Below are 24586 nucleotides of genomic sequence, written 5' to 3'. Positions count from 1 at the left end.
ATGGATGGATGGATGGATGGATGGATGGATGGATGGATGGATGGGTCGATGGATGGGTCGATGGGTCGATGGATGGATGGGTCGATGGATGGGTCGATGGATGGATGGATGGATGGATGGATGGATGGATGGATGGATGGATGGTCGATGGATGGATGGATGGATGGATGGATGGATGGATGGATGGATGGATGGATGGATGGATGGTCGATGGATGGATGGATGGATGGATGGATGGATAGATGGTGGATATGATGATAGAGGATGGATGGATGGATGGATGGATGGATGGATGGATGGATGGATGGACGGACGGCCAGACAGACATGTATACTGTAAGATCTAAGGTATTCAGATAGACAGATGTTGTGGTTATCAAATGTTAGTGGGACACATTCATAGTCTCTAGGACACCTGTGTGAACTGACTTTATACAACTTCTAAAACCACCTTGACAACAGTTGGTTAACAGTTGGTTACTTACGAAAATGTTGGCTCAGAGATCATCTTAAAGTGAATCATTTGTTTGCAGTTGCCACTTGCTTTATTAATGTGTTTCTAATGCAATAACATTCATCAGACATTTTCAAGTGCCACTTATGTATCCAACAGTGTCCAAATACATTTTGGGGCCACTGTAAAACAATTGGCGAACATCTGAACGTAACTTAAAGACTTCACACTCCTCCAGACATCCAGTTCTGCCGGCAGGTTTATGTGTTTGTACAGGCCGTGCCTCTTTGTTGGCCAGTCCGTGTTGTTCTCGTCCTATTACAACCAGCCGTGCAGCCTTACCCAAACAGGGCAATCCCTTCTGGGCAAATAAAGTCAAAACAGCTCTGGCTCCATAAAGCTAGATGGGTGGTGTGTCTACATCTGTCATTTGGGGGAGGTGTGTACGAGAGGGCATGCGTGTGTGTGGACAAGCGCAGCAGCTGCTGAAACGAGTCTGGACGCTGCTGACGCCAACACCTGTCCGCTCTGGAGACATGGAGAAGCAAATGTCCAGGCAGAGCTGGCCACTGACTCCCACTGCTGTCCAACCACAGGGTGGAGGATGAACTTAAAGAGGGCCACGCTTCAAAGTGATGCCTTTTCCAGCAATGATCACCATTGTGCATATGTGTGGCTCGTGTGCCAACTAATATTAAGTTACAGTCATTTTTACTTCAACAATGGATACAATTTAAAGGAATATTCAGAGTTCAATAGGAGTTAAGCTCAATTGTAACACTTTAAAAAAATATTTTAAGGTGTCATTGTTACAATATAATTATATATCAAAGTACTGAGTAATATTAAGCAACTACATGTACTTACTATAGGGTTAGGGTAGGATTAAGATTAGGTTGAGGGTTAGTTGCATGTAATTATGCATAATTTACTGTTATTACTATGGTAAGTACATGTAACATATAACAAGGACACTGTAAAATAAAGTGTTACCAAAAACCGTGGTAATAAAGTGCAGCGAAATAAAGTTTAAGCAAAATTGAGGTTATGGTGAGGCACTTAAATGGGGCCACATTTTTGGATGATTTGAAAGCAGAAATGTGAAGCATATCATTTTATAAAATTTAAAACTTCTGTATTATTTGAGCTGTAAAGTTGTTTGTGTCAGTTTAAGCAATTTTGGTAAAACTTTACAATAATGTTTCATTAGTAACATTAGTTAACTACTGTACAATAGTTAACATGAACTAATAATGAACTGCACTTCTACAGCACTTATTCATCTTAGTACATGTTAATTTCAACACTTACTAATACATTATTAAAAACAAAAGTTGTGTTTGTTAACATTGATTAATTGTGAACTGTGAACTAACGAACAAACAATGAACAGCTGGATTTTTATTAGCTAACATTAACAAAGATGAACAAATACAGTAACAAATGTGTTGCTCATGGTTAGTTCATGTTAGTTAATACATTAACTAATGTTAACAAATGAAACCTTATTGTAAAGTGTAATCGCGATTTTTTCACGTTAAAATCATGTTAATGCAAATATTGTTTACGTCATCTGACATAACTATTGAAACCGTGAGTATTTTAATGTTTATGAATTGGCCCCATTGTAAGTGTCTCATTCTAACCCAGATTTTTGTTTGCTTTTTTAAGAATGATTAAGAATTTATTTTTGTAGCAATCATCATTATGCCACAAGTGCTGTCAATGAAACATGTGTTCACTTCTATTTAACCGCACTGCACTATAATTCTAATAGAAAAAGTACTTCCTGTCTAAAACGATGTCAACAAACGGCTGCACGCCACTTTTCCGAAGCACTTCTGACACCCCTCTCGGGCTACTGTTTTTCTGAGCCATGTGTTGCGTCTATAACCTCCCTCCATAACCCAACCCCCAGCCCTTATGCCCCACATACAAACACAAACTCCACAAGTTTCCCCCCAAAAAGCAAAAGCCAGTACTCTAAACTCATAAACACCCCCCTGCACACACAGCCAGGCAGCCCCCATCTGGCGGTCCCCTGGCCCTGCCCCCACCGGGGTGGAGCTGAGGTCAGGGATCAGGCAGACGTTGGCCCTTTGCTCAACAGCTGCCCGTCTTCACAAGCCAGGAGGAGGAAGTGGCAGCCGCCACTGCAGCAGCAGCACATCTGCTCTAATGAGTGTGTCAAAGCCACTAATGCACTGATACACAGACACACACACAGATCTGGCCCTCCCCTGACCTTCTCTTCACACACTCAACACACCATCAGACCAGAATGGAACCCTTTGTGTGACTGTGTTTGTGTGCGGTGTTTGGTGAAAGGTTCAGAGCTGTGTTGTGTAATGAGTCAGCTGTGACAAGAGGAAGAACCACAAAGACATTTAAATTCATGAAATTACACAAACAAACACACACACACACACACACACACACACACACGCACGCACGCACGCACGCACGCACACACACACACACACACACACACACTCTCTGAGGGGCTTGAAGGCCATATCTATCTATCTATCTATTTATCTATCTATCGGTCTATCTGTCTATCTATCTATCATGCAAACATAATTGGACCCACTTTATATTAGTCTTTAACTACTACTAAGATTTAAATGAATCATATGATACAATGGGGGTTTCACTGTGATGTCAGAAGAATCATTTTCAGTTCCCTGAAGAACCTTTCAGTGGAAGGTTCTTTTAAAAGAACAATTGGTAACACGTTAGAATATAGTCAGTTATACATTATGAAATAATAATGAACTGCACTTCTACAGCACTTATTCATTTTTGTTCATTTCAACATTTACTAAAACATTATTAAAAGCAAAAGTTATATTTGTTAACAGTAATGCACTGTGAACTAACATGAACAAACAATGGAAGGCTGTATTTTTATTAACTAATGATAACAAAGATGAACAAATACAGTAACAAATGTATTGCTCATTGTTATTTCATGTTAGTTAATACAATAACTAGTGTTAACAAATGAATCCTTATTGAAAGTTACCAACCAATTTTTTTCTTAGCGTGAAGACCCTGCAAACTACAAGAAATACAGTTTTTTCCCTGTAAACGAAATACCAATAAACAATAGTTTGTAAAGATTTTTTTGTGTGTGTGAAAGACTTGTTGTTGTTGCCATAGTTAATAAATCAGTCAAATCAAAAATAAATAAATAATATATATATATATATATGCGTGCGTGTGTGTGTGTGTGTGTGTGTGTGTGTGTGTGTGTGTGTGTGTGTGTGTGTGTGTGTGTGTGTGTGTGTGTGTGTGACTAAATATTAACAATAACATTATAATGATCAAATTATAAGATAAAACACTAAATCGAAATATTTCTAAATGATTATATCAAAACTCAACACCCATAATAATATATAATCAGCATCAATAATAAGATCTAAACGATAATCCGGTTAGGCTGATATGGTTTATAGAAATGAGTGCACTGAATGTCTAATGAGTGCAGGAAGACTCCTTCATTCTCCAGTGTACAGTACGAGAGATCTCATCATTCTCACCACAGTCGTCACCTCCTACTACATCGCACATATGTGTACATTTATATCCAGACACCTTCACCAGCCAAACAAGCCAACACACATACCTCTAACATATAGATCTGGATGTGAAAGCAAAACATTTCTGTTCCAATATCTTTAGTAATACAACTTGAAGATAGCCTACTTTTAATTATCCATACAGCACTCATCAGATCTTTCTAAAGCAATAGCCAATAAAGAGCAATAACATGAAGAGATAATATGAAAACAAATTGCTTGACCTTTTTAAAAAGGTGAAAAGGGAAAAGTGGTGACGAGAATAAAATGACCTAAAAACGAGCACCTAAAAATATACTTTCCCATATCTAATGTGCAGTGCAACCTAATTTTTTGTGCTAATAAAAACGTTTAAAGTTTTAATCAACAAATATCTTACAGCTAAATTTAATCTCAACTAGGCCTCGCATATGATCACCTTCAATTAACACTTAAGAAATAAAGGGGGGAAATATTCTAAGAACACAGTATTTTCTTCTCAGAGTAATTCTATACATCCCACGTTATTGTTAAACGTAATTACATAGCTCTGGGTTTTTCGTTAAAATCAGACGATTGGCACAATACTAAAAATTGTCGCCTTTCAACGCCTATTTCAAGGTAAATGTCTCCCTCTAGTGGCGAGATGTTCCATTTCCATGGCACAGGAAATGGCAACACCTACAAATCTACCTCAACGTATACGGTATGGCAACATATCAACCTCAGCTGAAATGCAAGTTTCCTGTTATCGACGTAAAGCTGCTTTGAAACAATCTGTATTGTATAAAGTGCTATATAAATAAAGGTGACTCGACTGGTTATCGATTACAATGCCACAAAATATCGCTAAAAAATAAACAAACAGAAAAAGGAAAATGTTTCTGACTATATTACTTTATTAACTGAAGTGTCATTACAGTTGTCTGCCAAGATAAATTACAAAGTGAGTGAGTTTTTGAGCAAATCCCACTAGATGAACATGCACGTCCATCAGTATCCATCACCAGCAAAGTGTACAATAACAGTAAATTCAAGAGAATATGGCTTTGTGTTCTGTATATACATACATACATGAAAATCCAATCAGCAGCAATACAACACAGAATTCAAGGGTTTCAAAAACAGAAAAACATGTTAAATGTGCAAACATACTGTTGCTGAATGTGTCGGCTGTCCTATTCTCACGCCGGCTAGATTTGGTTTGTTCAGAGGAAATGTGATAATACAAGATAACTGATGTGAAATAGATGCAAGTGAACAATAAACAGGTTATATCATTTATTCTGCAGCTGTGAGAAACAGAAAATGCAAAGGATCAAACCATCATCAATCTGAAAAAGAAAGAGTTATCATTCTGGGTTATTTACAAAGGCTCTTTTTATCACAGCATTCATTTATCCATTAAGATACAACTTTGGATGCATGTACACTTTTGGCAAATGGCAATTACACTAATGCCCTCGAAAAGCTAAAATATTGAATCAATTAAAATCCATAAAAGCTCAATCAGAGTAGTTTTCAAGTTTCATTGTTCATCTGTATTAACAAGGCACACTTTATTCTATATTACTTGTTTATTGGAAGGTGCGGTACTGAAGGTGAGACGAAACAGAATAAAGCAAATCTGGGTTTATGAAACAACCCAGTCATATTTAAACAGACAAGCTCTAGTGACTCTTACATTCGACTGTTTGGGACACCTCTAACATTCAAAGGTTTATAGATAAATGTACTACTGGAGGTCAGAAAACCAGATGACCTCCTGCAGCAGCTAGCAACCATAGAAGTTTAATCATCAGTGCGTTTTACTGGCTAAACAGAATTGTACGTCCTGAGGTGGCGTCTGAATGCACATAAATGTCTATACTTTGACAATATATACTTAAAGGCATCAGTATCCTGATATCTCAGTACTGATAATTAAAGTGGCTTTGATATGCCTGTGGCATAAAGTTGTACAGTTGAACAATAAACATCTGAGGACTGTGCAAACATTTACATACATTCAATGGAATCAAGAGCCTAGCCTGTATAATTGTATATCCCTAAACTCTTGCATGTTTCTGTAACTTGAGGCACATTATAATTATATTGTTTGCTATATACTATTTTTTGGAGCAAATTAAAACCGATTCAAATTCGAAAACGTCTCAATAAGACGTTCTACTGCTTCTACATATTTCTGAATTGTGAAATCACATGAGTCACAAAGATTCACTTTTATGCATCTGGTAAAGAAACATTTAAACTGTCTTTTAAAAACTGTATGTTTAAATGAAGTTGATTAGACCAAGTCAATCATACAGTTCATTTAAAACAAGGACAAAATGTGGTAATACACGTCGCATAACCATTTTTGTATGATAAAAGAAACAAAAACATTAAATATGTTTAAGTACTTGTTTTAAAAATGTATATCTAACAACTTCTGATCCCTGACTGTTTTAAGTAGTAGCACATGTACAGCGTATGAACTTAATATGGAGATACTGAGCTTACAAGGGTTAAAAATACCAGAGGAGAACAGATGAGAAACAGTTACATGATGTCAAAATCTTGGGAAATATTCTATTTAAACGGGCTGTAAGGCAACTTCCCGTCTCCGGCACCGAGTCCCGAGTCCAGAGCACAATCCGGCCAGTGCTACATGCAGGCCAAGCAGCCTCTTAAAAGAGCTGGATCATTGATTCCCTTGACTTCCCAACACCAATCCACTTCACTAAAGAAAACATGGAGGAAGTCATATGGATTACTGCAGTAAAACAACCCAATTGCATTGTACACATTCATACTTTACAGTACGTTTACATGACAACAATGTGCTAAAAATGGAAAAGTGTTTCATTTCCTTTTTTGAAAAGTTTCACATACAGACAACAACGCTGTGAAAACGATCCCCGTTCACACGGATCGCAAAAACTTCTAAAACGCTGTATTATGCAAGCCAGGCCATTTTGTTGTTTTGGTTGTCAAGTACTCACACATACCTATAGACTGAACACGTAATACGCATGCGCATGACGTCATCATTTTCACAAATTCACGTTTTTTTGTAGTTTACACGAACACGATAACTGTATAGTTTTTAAAAACACATTTTCAGAAGTTTGCGTTTTCAGGCATAATGTATAATGTATATAAAATGCATATATGTATGTATAATGTAATAAAGTATAATGGCCAAAAAGCACACAAAAAAAGTTGTTTATAGTTGAAAACTGTCGTGTAAACTTTTCTAGAACAGTTTTCTAGAACCCTTTTTTTCCATACTTCGGTCACTTTTTCAAAACTCTTCTCACAGAGAGCATAACACAGCAGTCTACGTGAGCTAAACTGTAGATTATTTATCACTGCTTTGGCACAAAATGCTTTCAATGACTACATCTTTCGAATTGCATGGATTGTTTGACAATTTTCAAAACAGTTAAACTTAAGTTCAAAACCTTACATAATACAAAACTGAACAAGACAACAATTTGCTACATTTCTATAGTAATACCATACTGAAATATATTCCAAATCTATATTCCAAATTGGCACAGATATACATTTTGTGTTGTTGTGGTGTTGATTCACATTTTACAAAAGAAAACTTTCTGAACTGAATGGAATCAACACTGAAGTGACTTCAGCAGAATAATGACACTATTGTCTTCTGTGGAGCTGCTTTACAGCAGAATTAAATTAGTCTCATATTTCATGAAATTTGCATCAGTGATCATTATTTTCCTGTTTATCACGTGAAGCTGCTTTGAAACAATCTGTTTTGTATAAGCACTATATATACTGGTGACTTGACTTGTTTTAGGGCGTTTTCACACCTGTAGATCATTTACTTCATTACTGTCATTATATTTGGACAGTTGTTCTGAAATATGTTCGTCGACCAAATTTCAATAAGGCATTTTACATCGTCTTTGCTCCAGGTTAACCCACGATTCATTTTGAGAGGCATTAGAAAAACAAACACTGCTGCTTTTCATGCAACATCTATCCCATTGTGTATTGTGATACAGCCTGGTTCATTGGTCCGTTGGGTCGGATTGCTTTCTCACCACAAGCGAACCGCTCCAGAGTTGATTTGAGACACTATATCAAGTGTTTTGGTAATTTTAGTGCATTTTGAATGTGAAATGAACTGCAGTGCCAAGCTGAACTTTTAAAAAAGTGACTTCTGAGAAATGTGTCCTAGCGATGGTAAAAGTCTTACCAGGCACACACAACTGATCTTCGATGTAGCAGACATATTTTTTTGCATTTTCTGGAAGCTCATCAAAGGTCCGGACAGCAGACGTGTCTGTATTCCAGCCTGGCAGAGTCTCATACTGGACTTCAACCTTCTGTAGCACTTCTTGGTTTGCTGGGGAAAATGTATGATATTTAACTACACTAGATTTGATCAAATCTGTATGTGATGTGAAAAATGTGCTGCTTACCTGGGAAATGTGGGATGGTTTCACCATCTAATTTGTATGCCACACAAACGTTGATCTCAGGAAGCACATCTAAGATGTCTAGTTTGGTGAGAGCTATGCTAGAGGGGTATATAGAGAGATGCATATAAGAAAACTGTATTTTATAGAACACAAATAAAAACAAAAAACAAAGGAGACATCGCTGAACACTCACGCTGTGAAGCCATTAATCATGTGGGCATATTTGATAAGCACCAGATCCAGCCAACCACATCTCCTTTTGCGACCTGTGGTCACGCCCACTTCCTTGCCTCTCGTCTGTAAGAGCTCTCCAGTTTCCTACGAACATGTACAATATGACTAAAGTGCAACATTTAATTATTTTGTGTATTTGTGTGTACAAATATCTGAAAACTTATAATAAAGAAGTTAAACAATCAAGCTTTTTATAGGTTCCATTAGTTAACGCTAGTTATTTTACTAACTAATATTAACTAACAATGAGCAATCATTTTTTTTTACAGTATTTATTTATATTTATTAACATTAATGAATAAAAATACAACTGTTCATTGTTAGTTCGTGTTAGCTTAGGTCCATTAAATAATATTAATAGATACAATTTGATTTTAATAAGGTATTAGTAAATGTTGAAATTACAATTAACTGAGATTATTAACTGAGATTATTAACTGTTATAGAAGTTTTCTTTCAATGTTAGTTTATGTTAACTGATGTAAACAAATGTAACCTTATTTTAAGATGTTACCATTTTAATAATTTTGTCATTTCAATTTCATATTTTGTTTTTAAAGTGACCCTGTAACATTCTTTTCAGTGACTACAGAAGAAAAAAATACAAAAATACAAAAATACAAGTCTACAAAACTGTTGACCCTTCGCTTACCCCACCCTTAAACCTAACCATACCACTAATCATGTCTCTAACCTCACCCATAATCCACCTCAATGGCAGCTAAAGTGATTTGCAATGCAAAATAAATACATTGTACCCAACAGTTATAGACAAGACACATAATATAAAGTCGTATATTTCATTAGAGAGAAAGAGTAACTATAAACAAGACCATTTAGACTTTTCCATGTCTATCCCATGGCTTTATGATTTTATTAATTTCCATTGTAGAATCCTAATATTTCTGGGTTTTCCATGACCTTGTGAACCCTGCTATTATTTATAAGCACATATTAAGTCATTGTAATGAAATGTAATAAGGAACAGGATATCATAAATGTCAGTCACACTTTAGCTTGGGGAACACATTTCATTGAGACTTTTGCCTCAATGAACTCCTAATTTACTGCTTAATAGTTAGTAAGTTAGTTGTTGTAGTGGTTAAGTTTAGGTATGAAGTAGGTTTAAGAGATTTAGAATATGGTCATGCAGAATAATGCATTAATATGTGCTTTATAAGTACTAATAAATAGACAATATGCAAGCTAAAAAGCAACTAATTAATAGCGAGAATTGGTCCCCAAACCAAAGTGTTACCTAAATGTCTCATACATAATATATTCATTGTCATATAGCGTTATAGATAACTGACTGCTGTTCCTCCGGACTCATTATTCCTGTTTAAAACTTTAAAACAATAACCGTGCTCGAGTAAAGTCAGAAAAACACTCATAACACTTGAATGCAAGGGAATATGAACAGTAGTGAGAGCTCATTAAGTATCCAAACACTGCAAGAAATAAAAGAGCTGCTTACATTGCTCAGTTCCGTAGGGAAAGCCCCAATCCCAACTCTCGTGGTGTAGGCTTTGACTACTCCATAGACTTCACCAACGTTCTGGGGTGGCATGCCCAGACCCGTACACACCCCTCCCACAGTGCAGTTTGAGGAAGTCACGAAAGGATATGTCCCTATAAAAAGAGCATCGTGTCAGTGAAATGGGTAACACTTTATTTCGATGGGCCACTTTAGACATTCTACTAACTATAATTAACTTTACAACTACATGTCAACTAGATCTCATCAGAGTATTAGTAGACTGTCTGCTTAATGTCTGCTAACACTTTATTTTGATACTCCGCCAACACACATTTAACTGACAATAAGTGACTTTGCAACTACTTGTTGCATAATCTTCCGTTACTCATGGCTGTGTGTTTCAGTGTATCCATTACTCACCAAAGTCAATGTCCAGCAAGGCAGCATTGGCACCTTCCACCAGGATTTTTTTGGGAGGTCCATGTAGCGCCTCATACATGAAGAAGACTCCATCTCTCACCATGTGCTTTATCCTATCTACATAAGTCTGGAAAAAAAAGTCAATGTCAGAAAGAGTGTCATAACCGATATGATACTGATATGTTGTGCATCTCTACCTCCTTTATAATAATCTGAACTCTTAACTCGTATCCTGTAAGTCCTATAAAAACTTAACCAACAGTATTAACTGGTGTGAAGTGGTCTAAACTTCTCACCTTGAGTTTCGCAAGTTCCCCATCCACATCGATCTCCAGTGAAGGGTACATAGACTTATACTGCGCGGCCAAATTTTTAAATCTGTGAAAAGAGACATGAGACTGCTCAGTTTACACTGTGATAGGCTAGTAGCGTGATCAGTTGCTCTTCCATTGTTTCTGGTATGGACTAAGAACTGGATTAAGTGTTTTTACAGTGGGTGAGGTTTAACACCATCTATGGAATGTGACATGAATGGGTAAAACAACTGAGTTGTCAAGTTCAGTTGACAGTTAAGCACACCCATACCTCTCTGAGAAATCCTTAAAGTCAGCCAGAAGGTCACATATCCTCAGGCCACTGCGAGCCGCTTTTGCTGAATACACGGGGCCGATTCCCTTCTTAGTTGTTCCCAAACTAGATGGTGAAAAAAAAACAAGGTGAGACTCATGAGTGATATTCATGTGCATTAGATAGATAAGACTCTCTTTCCATGTTAGGTGTATGTGTATGCTTTAAAACAGGGGTCTGCAACCTTTTCAGGGACCCCTAAGTAGATAGAGAGACAGAGCAGGGACACTCTGTTACATTCAGGGTTTCTGCAGGTTTTATGAAGGTAAATTTAAGACATTTTAAGACCATGATAAAAAGACTTTATTCAAGATAAAGTTTTCAACATTGATAATAATAAGAAATGTTTCTTGAGCAGAAAATCAGCACATTAGAATGATTTATGAATGATCATGTGATACTGAAAACAGGAGAAAAGATGCTGAAAATTCAGCTTTGTCATCACAGGAATACATTAATAATGTCATAAAATGTCACAATATTACTGTTTTTAATTTATTTTGATTTCAAAAGGTAACAGCTTTTCTAAAGGTTTCTCTTCATGTTAATTGAATGTAAGAGTAAGAGACTATTTTCTTATGATTCCTGCATTAGAAGACATTGAGTGAATCATTATTGATGTACATTTTAATTTAAGTCTTCATGTTTTAATATAAGAGAGACTATGAAATATTCTGCTGAACTTCAGCTTCTTTACTTGGTTTTGATTGAAGATAACTTGTGTCTGTCAGGGGAAATCCACATTAACTAACATCACATTGATATAAATGTGCCAGATTTAGCCAATATTATATTTAATATTAAATATTAGATGGTATTAAGATTGAAAAATATTTTAAGACATAATTATTTATAATTACATATAATTTATTTCACATAAAAAAAAACATAGGAACGTCTCATTTGTCCATTATAAAACAAATGCAAAAATGCATATAAACCAGTCAGCTACTAACATCAACCAGAGAAGTTAGAAAAGCCTCAACTACATCTCTCAAAGCAGTTTTTCTTTTGTTATGAACTCTTGTCATAACATGTTGCTAGCGTGTTGTATGCGTGTGCATAAAGCAGGGTTTTTACTTTTTGCCAGCTTGCTGTTGCCTCTCCTGTTCCTGGACTCCATCCACAGCTTGATGGAAATCAAACACTAGAGGCAGGAGAGTGTATACATTACAGTGAGACAGAGCACTACTGTGCTGGAACTCATCTCTCGGAGCTCTGAACCCAACATGCCAAAGCAGGTCACCATAACAACACTTGTGTTGACTACAATGGATCCCAGTGTCCTTTCATAATAACGGCTCCTGCTGAGAATCTTAAATTACAACAATACACTAAAGGCATAATAATTCAAACACACCATTAATTTAACTGGATATGCTATTCTATTCAATTTTAAAGGACTCTTTGATTATGTGACATTTGAGAGCTGTATCTGCCCAATTCAAATCCCCAAAACTATAAACAAAATAACAAACACAAAAAAGCAGGAGAGTAAAAATGTATTGAAGAATCAAATAAAATTTCAACGCATTAATTAGAGATTTTTAGATTGATAGCTAGATTTGCAGTTCCTGAAGGAAATGCCAGTGTTTGCAAGGCATCAAAAGAACGCTGTTAAATATTTGGGTTTAGCTTTAGGCTTTCATTACATCTTTTTTTTCCTTTCAGAAATATTTCACAGTGCAGAGTGTGTTATAAATGGTTTGTATATGTAAAGAAGACGATATGCAAATATTATGACAATCTCATGGACATCAGTTACACTTTGAATGTGGAGATAAACGGTGGCTTTCAAAATGTAATCTTAAATTTCTTGATCAAGTACGTTTTTGTTGTTGTAAAAAAAATTCTAAATCCCAAACCCCCAATGTACTTCATGTACATTAACGCATTCATTTGGCTTAAGTTACATATACTACCATTCAAAAGTTTGGGATCATTCAGATTGATCTTTTCTATTCATCAAAGTACACTCTCAGAAGAAAAGGTACAAAAGATGTCACTGAGGCACATTTGAAATAGAAAACCATTATTTTAAATTGCAAACAATTTCACAATATTACTGTATTTGCTGTATTTTGAGCAAATAAATGCAGCCAATGAACATAAGTATGGCGCCCCTAAAGGAACATGGTGGGGGGGGGGGGGGGGGACGCAAATGTTTGCGTTTCCCAGAAAAAAGCAAAAGATTTTGTAAGGGAACCCAAAGTTTCTTGAGGGAATGCAAGAGCATTGTAATTTTTTTCCCTCCCATCTCATATAGTTTCCATCACCATGTCCCTTTAGGGGTTCTGCTTCTTTCAAAAAACAAACTTTTGAATGATAGTGCAAGTGTATTCAGCACGTATTTAAAAATAACTATGAATACAAAACAATCAAATCATAGTCTGACCAAATTGCATGATCACATTATTTAGTAATGACACTGTAATCAAATCAAATTGTTTACGACCCTACAAAGCCACATTTTGCCTGTAGCTCTGTATGTAATTCAGGGATCTGATAGTGTTTATATATCATGGGAGCCATCAGCCTACCGATGTGTGCACGATCAGAGATGATGAGCCTTTTCTCCCAGCCTTCCAGACCTGCGAGCAAAATCACTGTTAGACTCCTGTCAGTACTCACTGAAACTCAAATATAAAGCACAAGGGCACAAACAGATAAACACAAACCTTTTCCTTTCCGCAAATTCTTCTCGGCCTCCTCGAAGAGGCCCGGCAGGTGAATGACTACACCATTACCTGTAATCACATCAGTCACACGGTCAAATATCAAGGCTTTCATACTACACTTAACCCTGAGTTAACTGCATCTTTACCCTGGGAAAAAGGCCAATTTAAACCCTGGAGTGTTAAATAATGTGGTGCTAGAATGTTACAGTGAGTTGTTTAGCAACAGACAACTTACCTCATTAATATTCATGCACAGAAACTTGTTTCTTGTGTCACGCTGTATTCAGTTTCAGTGGCAACACTTCCACAGATGGACATGCAATTATTATCCAATGAACATTATTAACTTTGTATATATGCAAATAAGAACATTAACCCTTACAAAGGTGGAACAGTTTACCTGTCTCCTGGATGTGTCGTATTAGTGTTTTAACAAAATGAATGTTCAGCCTAGATTTCTTTAGCCACTACAATTGTTACCAAATTCAATTATTGTTGTAATGTTGCTCTCTTGCTTTTGTTATTACACTGTATAATATAGAAAATTTATTTAATGAAACATTAGCAGGCTTTAAAATTGTACAGTGTGACATCTTGAAACTTGGAACAAGAAGTTAGGAATTACCCTGGATCTATAAAGCCCAATGTGTCATTTCAGGAGTTGTAATGTACAGGAAAGGTAGGTAGGAATACTGGCAAGAAATATTAAACCTGTACAAGCTGAGTATGCTTGCATTAAGTGGTAAAGTGCTTTGTACAAGGAACATCAAGCATTTCCTATAGATCATACTAATATACAGTGCTGACATGTGAATCAGAAGGCCAGAACACAATAGTGGCCATTAGCTAAATTGGATCTTTGCAAATAAACTGCATTGAATGCACTCAGCTATATTAGTCTGGATAATCTGGCCAGCATCCAGACACTCTAAGAGGAGAGGGTGGCATCCTCAAAGTAAGGACAACCAATACAGATCTTTATGCTGTATTGGTTGCATACAAGCCACTCTACACAAAAAGAGAGGGGTAATTTGACATACTCACCAATGAAGGCAGTGACCTTAGGGTTGATAATCCCACTGGGTAGAAGGTGGAAATCATATTCCACTGAATCAACCACAACCGTGTGTCCTGCATTGTTGCCCCCCTACAGGAGAGAAGAACACAAAGACTTGTCAATCCTTGAGAAGGAATAATGCAAATTTGGGATAGTTAACCCTTAAAATTTAAGTTCTGTCATCCATTTAGTACCCTCATGTCATTCCAGAACATCTTGACTTTATTTCTTCTGTAGAATATAATATATATTTTAAGAAATGCCTCAATGTTTTGTCCATACAATGGAAATCAATGCACTTCAATATTATTTTTTATTTATTTTTTAACCTCAAAGTTCTTTTGTTCCACAAAAGAAAGCAAGCTTTTGGTTGAACTATCAATATAGCTAACATCAAGCATTATATGGTATGGTACAGACATGCTTAGACAAGCAGTTGTGAAATGGAAAATTTGAAGCATGTAAACACTGATTTTGGTTGTCGGGTGTGGATTTAATGTGAGAATGCTGTAGCTCTACTGCTCCATTAGACGACATACAAGAAGGAATTCAGACGCACACATTCCAGTCATTCACTTCCAGTTCTGCAGAGTTTCAATAGTTTCATTTATTTTAATTTGAATTGTCATTACTAGATTCCGTCCTTGTTGAACTTGACACATGACTAAAGAGCAGGGAAACCATAGATTACAGAGCACACTTGGTACGCCAACTGCTGTAACCATCCTTAAGAATCATCAAGAGTCCTCACATTTGTCGGTTTTCAACATGGCGTCAATCAGCTCATGTCTGAGGGAGTTCCCACAAAGTGTGCTCCATAAATCAGTCTTTAATCCAGCAAGGAACAGTGCAGAGCTATTTCCGGACAGGTCTCATTTGACCAGTTTAGTAGTGCATGTGTGTGGATGCCTCTCCTTTTCAGATCCATTTACGATGTTCTCATACCCATGGTGACCAAAAGCGTTGCTTGCTTTAGCATTACTATTATGGACTCCTATTACAAGGTTGCTTTTAAACTTTACAAGTTTAAACTTCGAAAGCACAGATTGAACCGATACATCATATTGTTATTAGCAGCATGCTGACACTTTAGAGACTTGAGAAGCTCGTAATGAATGTGGTGTTTCTGTAAGCAAAATCACAGCATAGTACTAAATGATTAATCTGTTCTATATTGTAAAAAGTGTAATAAACAGGTTAACAGTTATTTATGCAATTAGAGTGAACAAACATTCACAATCCATTTTGTTTTCATAATTTCCAAGGGGAATATCATTTCATGAGGAAAGAACATGTAGGCCGGGATTTGACTCCATTGGGAAGAGAATGGATTGTGAAAACGGACCCCTATACAGTTTGGTAACGTCAGCAAATATAATTGGATTTTTTTCTTTGGAATATTCTGCACAATTGCTACAACCGGTGCACGTTGTATAAAGATAATAAATAGGATCAATTCTGATTTCATGTTGACTTTAAAGCAAATTTTGTATCCATACTACACCGTATTATAAGATGTGGCTTCTAGGGAAAATATTTACAGTATAGTTTGTTTCAGAGAAAACTCAGAATAGCTGAGTCAATAAACATGGAAAATTACTTTCATATGATGTTTGTCACATTTGCTCTCATGACTGTCTCTGGGGTTTTAGGCTGGGTTGGATGACATCCAGTGTTCCAAACCTAGCAGACTAAAAGTGGCTAGAATGAGTGATCTGCTCCAATGTCTGTTTAAAGAGGAACAAGGGGTTGAGTAAGTAATACAGGGATTACTACCAGAGTTACCACTTTATCACCCACAATGACACAGTGCACCAGGCGTTCCATCAACATTAAAAATGCAGATGAAAAAGTACAGAACCAAAAACTAGTTTGATTGAATATGGTTTTGTGTGTTGACTCTGGTGAGATTATAATGTTGCGTTCTATCTGGCTTGGTTTGTTTTGTGTTGGAGTACACAGGGAGTATTGTATGATTACATTTTTATCAGCTGATTCATTTCTGGTTGTTCAAACAAGAAAAATCAGCAAGGACTAGAGTACGTAAGAAAAAGTATTTGGGGCCTAATTGATTAACACTAGGTTTAAATCGGCAGCATAATTATCAGCAGGCAGCATACTTGGACTCACTGATAAAAACAGCTGCACATTACACAGTTAACATGCTTGACCACCACAACACTCACTGCCGTCAAGAGATCTCCACAGAGACTGACTTATCAAGCTGACCCCAAGGATTCAGACATGCCTGTGATTTATGTTTAAAATAAGTTAAGACTCTGAAGTTAAAACAATAAGTGGCCGATATATTGTCTGAAACAAATTGTGTCAATTACAGAGTCAATACAGCAAATCTTATCGATATATCTTATCTGTCAGAGCAACAGATTGCCGTTCATTCTCGTCAGACTTGGTCTTACAGTGGCAGGTCAAGAAAGAAATGTGATACCAAAAGTGTAGCTTGACTAAATGATATTCATAAACACTCCTATAGACAGTTATAGGCCTAGCTCACAAAGATTTCAGTACATTCCTGTATAACAGGCTGGGCTAAAGATAGCGTCTGGTTGCGGCATCATTGATCTGTAATTCATTATACTGAAAGAGTTATAAAACAGTGACCATTTCAAATCTAAAACATTTAACAAGCCCACATGCCTGGAAAACCATAAATAAGAGAACCACAAAAAACAACTTGATTTGTTTTTCCCAATATTGAACTTATAAAACAGATTTAACCACACAAACTAGGCTTACATGAAAAGAGTTTAATCTGCAAATAAAATGGATCACAAAAAGAGGTAGGCTACAGCATGCAATGGCTGTTCAGACTGCCTCACATTTGATCCTCTAGTTTCTGGACCGACATATCAAACTGGTGTGACACGGAACAGCACGATGGCCTTTCTTTCATTGCATCTGCCCGTAAGGAAAACCAGTCAGACTGCTGAGGGCAGTGTTTTTATAAAAAGACGAACACTATCTGATTTCTGTTCCATCCGTTTGCACAGCACACACATGACGGTTTGCATGGTGCGCCATGGAGTGACTTATTTAAATGCAGTCACAACCTTGGCAGAATACTAACTTCTTAGGAGAGAATCCTTGCAATGTGAGCCTGTTATCAATTCCAAGCATAGCGACAGGGGGGCGTAAAGCGGCCTGCTACCAAAGTGCAGTAGTGTGCTCTCAAGCATAACATAACACAACACAACCACTGGGGCAAGCATACCACAACAATTTGCCAACTTGTCCCTAAAAGTCCTTTCTTCATAAATATTTTTTTTTTAAATCAACTAGTGTACATAAAAAAGAAAAGAAAAAAAGAAAAAGAAAATCAAATAATAGAACAGATGTATACGTGAGAGTGTGTGTGTGTGTGTGTGTGCGTGTGTGTGTGTATCTGGTTAAGTGAGAGCCCTGCAGTGTCCAAATTTCATAAGGCTATTATAGTGACACCTGTTTCTTTCTGACGTGCAATGGGAGATATGTTGACACATGATGGAGCAATATGCTATGTAAACTTAACTTTATTACCTGAACCAACTGCTTAACAATAGATAGCCTGTGTATTTTTAATTGATGGAAACAACCATTGTAAAATTCTTTAATATTACCATGTTTTTCATGACCATGGGAACCTTGTATTAAGAGGTCACTGTTTCTTGAGTGGTGAGAAGTTGAGGTATATTGAGTAATATGGGTCAACAACACCATCAGATGGCCAAAAACACTTGTCAAGTGTTTTTACAAACTAAAAATACAGTGATGAAAGCTAATAAAAGTATTAGCAAAGCAAAGGTCTACTGTTACATTTTTTTTTTTTACCTCTGACTTCCCTCTCTAAACACAAAGAAATGCTTCCTTCAAATGTATATAGGCTATTATAGGCTATATGAAGTATTGAGTTCTGGGAACAGGTGGTTGATTGATTGATGTTATTTTTTGTATAAAATATAAACCCAATTTAATTGTTACTTTTAAACATAAATCTATTCTAATGATTGAAAGTATAAATGTTGCTAAAGGCAGGAAAAGTTTTAGAACATCATGTCTGAAGAATTAGTGAGCTGAAACATTTATAACACAAGACAACTGCAGAAAATCAAATAGCTGGAGGTTAATGTTGAATAACTTACTTTAATTATTAATTATTACAACATCTGGTTTGACTGTAATACTCATATATACCACACATTCGAACGTCATAGACTTCAAAGGAGTCCTGCGCTCATGTGAACAACAGAGTCTGTGTTTACATCTGTACAGAACACCCCGGATAAACTAATATGTACTAAATAACATCTAGTAAGATTTCAGGCCTCCAATTGGCAGACAGCGCTTCGATATCACACTATTCAGTCAAGGTGACATTAGCAAACACCCTATATAGTGCACTGCTAGCGTAGCTCAAACAGTACGCAGGAAGTGCTGCATTTTATTTTACGTCGCTCGCGTGCGGACAGACAGACGGCGTTGTCGATAACAATGGAAGCGCGCTCTAATTTTTATTTCCGCTTCAATAAAACAGCAGCTAACTGCTTCACAAGAATTGGCCAGCAAACAAGTCCTATAATCACATGCTACACGGACACTCACAGCACTTAACATTCATTTCACTGCTACCCAGGCTGCTCACAGGATGCCATGAATATTTCCGTACAAGCTTGTTGATGATGGACGTTACACAGCGCATCACAACTACACAACCCACCGGAGATATATTCGCATATTCAGAGTGAGTAAGTTACTGAGTAGTGCTCATAAACTTACCTGACATCTGCAGACCATGTCAGCGTCCTGAGCCAGCAGGTCCACCACCTTTCCTTTCCCTTCATCGCCCCACTGCGCTCCGAGCACCACGGTCACTCTGTTGCCCACACTTGGGCTCGTCACCCGGCTCGTACTGTCCTCGCCGTGGGATCCTTTGTCCTGTGACTGTGCGACTGCGTTCCCGCTGTCTGACATGACTGTATCCCCTCTGCTCTCCCTGCAGCTCCGCAATGCTCCTCCAACACACGAACAGTCGCGCACCTGAGCGAGACACCGAGGGCGGAGCACCGCTTGCGTACCAGCGTCTCCTCGAAGTGCAGAGCCAAATGACGTCCAGTCCCCCCTCTCTGGACGTCCAATATCTAGTCCAGCTCCACCTCTGTGGATCTAATGGGGGGAGGGATCGAGTTATGGCAAAACCACTTGCTCAGGTATTAACCAGCTCATTTTCTTTCACTTTTTAATTACACTTCAAAATACTTTAGAAAAATATTTGCAAAAAAAATAAAAATCCCCAATTCCCCCGATGTCCATATGAAATGCATCTGAAAATGGCTCCCAGCCAGGTGAGACCAGTCTATGGGTGAGACTTTTACTTTAATAAGGAATCTTTGTTGCATGCAAGGTGCATTGTTCCCTCCCTGTCAATATTATGTGGTTTATGATGCTGTTCTGTGTGCTGCTGGCTGTCAGAATATGGATAATTGATCCAGAAATCAACAACACTGCAATGATTCTCTCTGTCTGTAGGATCAAGTCTTCTTAAAAAATCTATGCAACATTTTGGTTATGTATGGTTGTTTTGAGCGCCTGATAAATCGTTGTAATTGTACTGTACATTTGGTACAACGGTGCTAAAGGCACACCTTAAGGAAAATGCTTTTCATAGCGTATGATTGCTGAAAAAATATTATGTTTGTATTGAACATTTATGGAGCAACAGATTTTGTGTGAAAAATAAAAGATAAAAGTGTTTAGAAATGTATGAGGTGGCGAGGGGGGCCAAAAGGCTCAGCAGCATGGGGCAAAAGGCACACAATAATGATACAAATACTTTAGCTATAATGTTTTTAATAATGTCTAAGTTAATACTTGTTCAAAACAATCACTTTAGTAAAGTTTGCACTATTTTCTGCTTATAAATCAAATAATTATTTTTGTTCAGTTAATAGACTGTCATTAAAATATGTTAATATAAAAATATATTATAAAAATACAAAAACAAAATTATTTTAAAAAGTAAAGATTCTGAAAGCATTGAAAGAAATCCCAATTTAATAAACATTTACAGTAGTAACAACTAATTATATTTTATGATATGATTAATATATATTTTTAAATATGATGGTTTCATTATAAATATGGTGATTATCTCTATAGGTGAACACGCAACTTAATATATGATATTTACCATCTGAATCTTACCATGTCATGTCAACAAATGGAAAAGTCAGCCAGCTGTTTATTATCATGTTTATTATTGTGCCTTTCCCCCCAACAGCACGGGTGCCTTTTACCCCAAATACCATACTTTTACATATTCTTCTGTTATTGAAAAACTGTTGCTTTTATTACCTTTAACAAAACTAAAAATCATTATGAAGACCTTTGTCTCAAAATATATTTGCTCATGTCTGACAAAAACTTGTTCATGACCAAGAATGCTTCCCTGTCTTATGAGGAGATAAAAGTTGATCCCAGCGAACTGCTTATGCCAGTTGAAGGTTATTACACAATTTTTTTGTATACACTATTATTCATAGGAGATGTAGTCCAGATGTTTTCTGGAGAGACAACAAGGATATAATATGGAGGATGAATCCAATTAAACTGCTAGTCAAAAGCGCCAAAGGCTGGAATTTTAGGACTCTGTGTACAGATTGCAAATGCACAGCAAATGAGTGTCTCCATTTGTAAAAAATCGGTTGCAAAAACGTGGATTGTCTCTTCAGCTTCACTTGTAAGACTTTGAACTTGCTTCAGTTCTTGCATGGAAAGACCACAAGGCTTTATAAATGTGGGGAAACTCTGGATTGGAAGACTAGCAGCTACATGTTAAAGGTTTTGAGTGTTCCTAAAATCGCTGCCATCCTTTCTGCTGTGTTTGTCTCCCATTCAGCACAGTTCAGCACACTGGTGTACACTGACACTAAAGACGACTCTGCCTGCTCACATGATCCTAGGAGACTGAAGGCATCTGGAGAACCTGAACTTTCTTGAGTAAGGATGTTCTCCAAGGCCCATTTCAGATGCTCTTTGTCAGCTCAGCTTTGAAAAGCCATGCTTTATTTTAGTTTTAAAGATAGTGTAATTGATAGTGAATGGGATTACCTGCGAAAATTTCCTGTCGAATATTATAAGTTACTTTTAAACAGAATTTATATTTTGGAAGTGAAATTTGAAAGGTGAATATGGATTATTGAATTTTTTTTTGTGAAAACATGTGTGAAATGTTTTGAATTGAAATATTCACAGCTTAAATATACAACCATGTTGAATTTCAGCCCATAAAAATGCAAGCAGGGTTAATGCAATGCATATTTTTTCAAGTAGTGCAATTCAACAAGCTTTTTTTGTTTCAAAAACATTTGTCATTATTTTACTTCCATAGTATGGCCTGCTCTTATGGACCTCCTGCCACCTGTAAGAGACAGAAGAAGAAGAAGTAAGCTTTAAATCACCATTACAGTGCCAACCTTCTAGTACACACCACACAACAGTGCCACACCACCCAAATCACATTGGGACATATTATCACGTCATACAATTGTCTTTAACTTTTGTTAGATTTTTTTTTTTTATTATGTGAAGGAAAAAACTCACTCTAACTTTGTTTTTTACATTTCTGGAATGTTTATTAGGGTCATCAATCAGTCATTTTTGACACATGGTGCCCTTTACTCACTCTAGAGCAGTTTAATGGAAAGGTTCTTTACCATATTCCAACAAAGCATTTTTATTTTTAAGAGTCTAGTGAGACACTTCTTGTGTATTTAGTTTACCATGAAGGTAAAAACATGAATGTAACCAATTTTGCAGATCACAGAAATGACCCATTTTGAGAGTATGCACCATCTGGATACTACAAACAAGGTCTGGACAAGAAGGGTCTTTTAGAAAAGCCAGTCTTTATGAGCTGTGTTTAAAATAGCATTAGGGAGTGAGTTGTTTGTGATGCTCATATAAGCCAAGTATTTAAAAAAATATATTTTACTGGTATTACACTGTCATATTTATTGAGAGTATCTTTTCTTTCAGACCTTTAGCATTTATGAGGATGCCAGACTACAGAGAAAGGACTAACAACACTGATCTGTTGTGAGTGCTTTAAATGGCATATAATTGAAAGATTCTTGTACTGACAAATTCAACCGTATCAAGGCATCCAGGTCATCCAGCTCAAAATCAAGAGGTATGGTCTCTACAGTGCTGCTACCAACCAAGATTGGTAATTCATGCAATTCACTAAAAAGTCAGGTAAGTTGTTTGGCTACTGGTGGGGTTGGTGATGATTCTCCCTTTTCTTATTTGTAAAAACATATGTGAAAATGTTGATAAGAAAACTATAGATACTACAGCATACATTGTCTATAGATTTCCCAGTTTATTGTGGGCTGCCCACCGAACAGACACATTCGTGTTGTGAAGTAAGTGTTGTCTCATTATGTAATATCATTTAGAAATCATATCCTAACCATGTAGTACTTAATAATTTTCTCAATGTATCGTTTGCAGGTTTGTGCTTAATAATCCATCAGAGGATCTGGTGAGAATCTGTCCTAGGCCTGTGTGTTTTTTAGATACTGATGCTGTAATTTGATCAGCATTTGAGATAAATATGAGAAGCACTGTGTTGTTTTTGTTATGGAGTTACATAACATATTTTTTGAAAACAACAACTACAAAGCAACTGTGTTTCTATAAAAAACAAGATCCGTTTTTCTCCCAGTGAAATACATGTGAGGTAACTGATGATAGTCATGAGTTCTCTTAAAGTCTCACAGCTCACAAGAAACAATTAGCAATATGAGCCGCACATACAATGTTTTTAGGAAGAAGATTGTTATATTGTGGATGTACTGTGCAACTGTTTTGATATTTTTATTTTCTTTGGATATGATGGAGACAAATCTGTGCGCAGTGTTGATGCAAACTTATAGTGTAAGATAACTTTAATCGAAAAGACTACTTCAATGCAACCATGCATCGGTAATATGCATCAGATGTGTGTGTGTTTGGCAGTGTGTTGTTGTAGAAACAAAACCTTCCTTTGGCTCTATAGGGAGCCTGGCTTCATGAGGCCCAAACATGGAAATCTATGCTTGTTGATGAGAAGCGTCATGAAGAGGTCTGGGGATCACATGTAGGTGCAGTTTGATCTCAGTTTAGTTTTCAGAACATGGCTTTATCTCAGGCGATATGAGCAGTCATGTGGTTTATTAGAAATGAAAGAAAATGGAATGTATTTCATGTCTCTCTGAAAAACTGGGTAACCTTGACCAAGCCTATGAAATTATGAATAGGAGTTCCAAGAATGATGTTACTTATTAATATTAATAAGTCATACAGAAGCTGATTTTGGGATACTAATAATTTGTAGATAGTTTTCAGTTTAATATTTGTAGTTGATGATCTTGACCACTTGATGGCAGAAACTTGATGTGCTGTGTTTTTTTTGTTTTGTTTTTTGTTTTTTACTCAGCTTTTGCCATCTTCATGCTGTTTTTGCAGGCCAAACGTACTGTTATTCCTGAAAATAAACGATATTTAATAATCAATAAAACTATCTGCTTTCTTCACAGGTGTGACCAGTGCTTGTCTTTATGGTTTTGATCCAGGCCTTTATTTTACTCATCATA

The 24586-nt window shown here is 36.7% G+C and overlaps 1 protein-coding gene and 1 long non-coding RNA gene across 3 annotated transcripts; one reads left to right on the top strand and one right to left on the bottom strand.

The window, feature by feature from the left end:
- Positions 1 to 4898: 4898 nt before the first annotated feature.
- On the bottom strand, positions 4899 to 20048 carry adss2 (adenylosuccinate synthase 2). Its single transcript, XM_082154066.1, has 13 exons — positions 19728 to 20048; positions 14942 to 15044; positions 13898 to 13966; positions 13760 to 13810; positions 12300 to 12366; positions 11178 to 11285; positions 10889 to 10970; positions 10593 to 10719; positions 10170 to 10324; positions 8652 to 8776; positions 8459 to 8556; positions 8233 to 8382; positions 4899 to 6741 (listed from the first exon to the last, which is right to left on the bottom strand). The coding sequence occupies exons 1-13, from the start codon at positions 19920 to 19922 to the stop codon at positions 6689 to 6691; spliced, it is 1383 nt and encodes a 460-aa protein (XP_082010192.1). The 5' UTR covers positions 19923 to 20048; the 3' UTR covers positions 4899 to 6688.
- Positions 20018 to 24526, top strand: LOC309486686. 2 transcript variants are annotated; one of them, XR_014201645.1, is made up of 4 exons: positions 20018 to 20158; positions 21857 to 21947; positions 22339 to 22392; positions 22986 to 24526. It is a non-coding gene; the product is annotated as an uncharacterized lncRNA (long non-coding RNA). The 2 variants fall into 2 exon arrangements; XR_014201646.1 differs by having other exon boundaries at positions 20035 to 20158; positions 21847 to 21947.
- Positions 24527 to 24586: the final 60 nt, after the last annotated feature.

Source organism: Leuciscus leuciscus (assembly GCF_965113295.1).
Source record: "Leuciscus leuciscus genome assembly, chromosome: 22".
Taxonomy (NCBI): Eukaryota; Metazoa; Chordata; class Actinopteri; order Cypriniformes; family Leuciscidae; genus Leuciscus; species Leuciscus leuciscus.
Note: the sequence above shows the minus strand (reverse complement) of the source record. Positions and strands in the feature narration are given on the sequence as shown.

Excerpts from the sequence above, each read along its gene's own strand:
- adss2 (XM_082154066.1), bottom strand. The coding sequence starts at position 19,922 with ATGTCAGACAGCGGGAACGCAGTCGCACAGTCACAGGACAAAGGATCC. Across the intron at positions 8,777-10,169 it reads TCCCTACGGAACTGAGCAAT|GAAACTGGAGAGCTCTTACA; the intron begins GTAAGCAGCTCT and ends ACATGTTCGTAG. Across the intron at positions 8,383-8,458 it reads AACCATCCCACATTTCCCAG|CAAACCAAGAAGTGCTACAG; the intron begins GTAAGCAGCACA and ends CATTTTCCCCAG.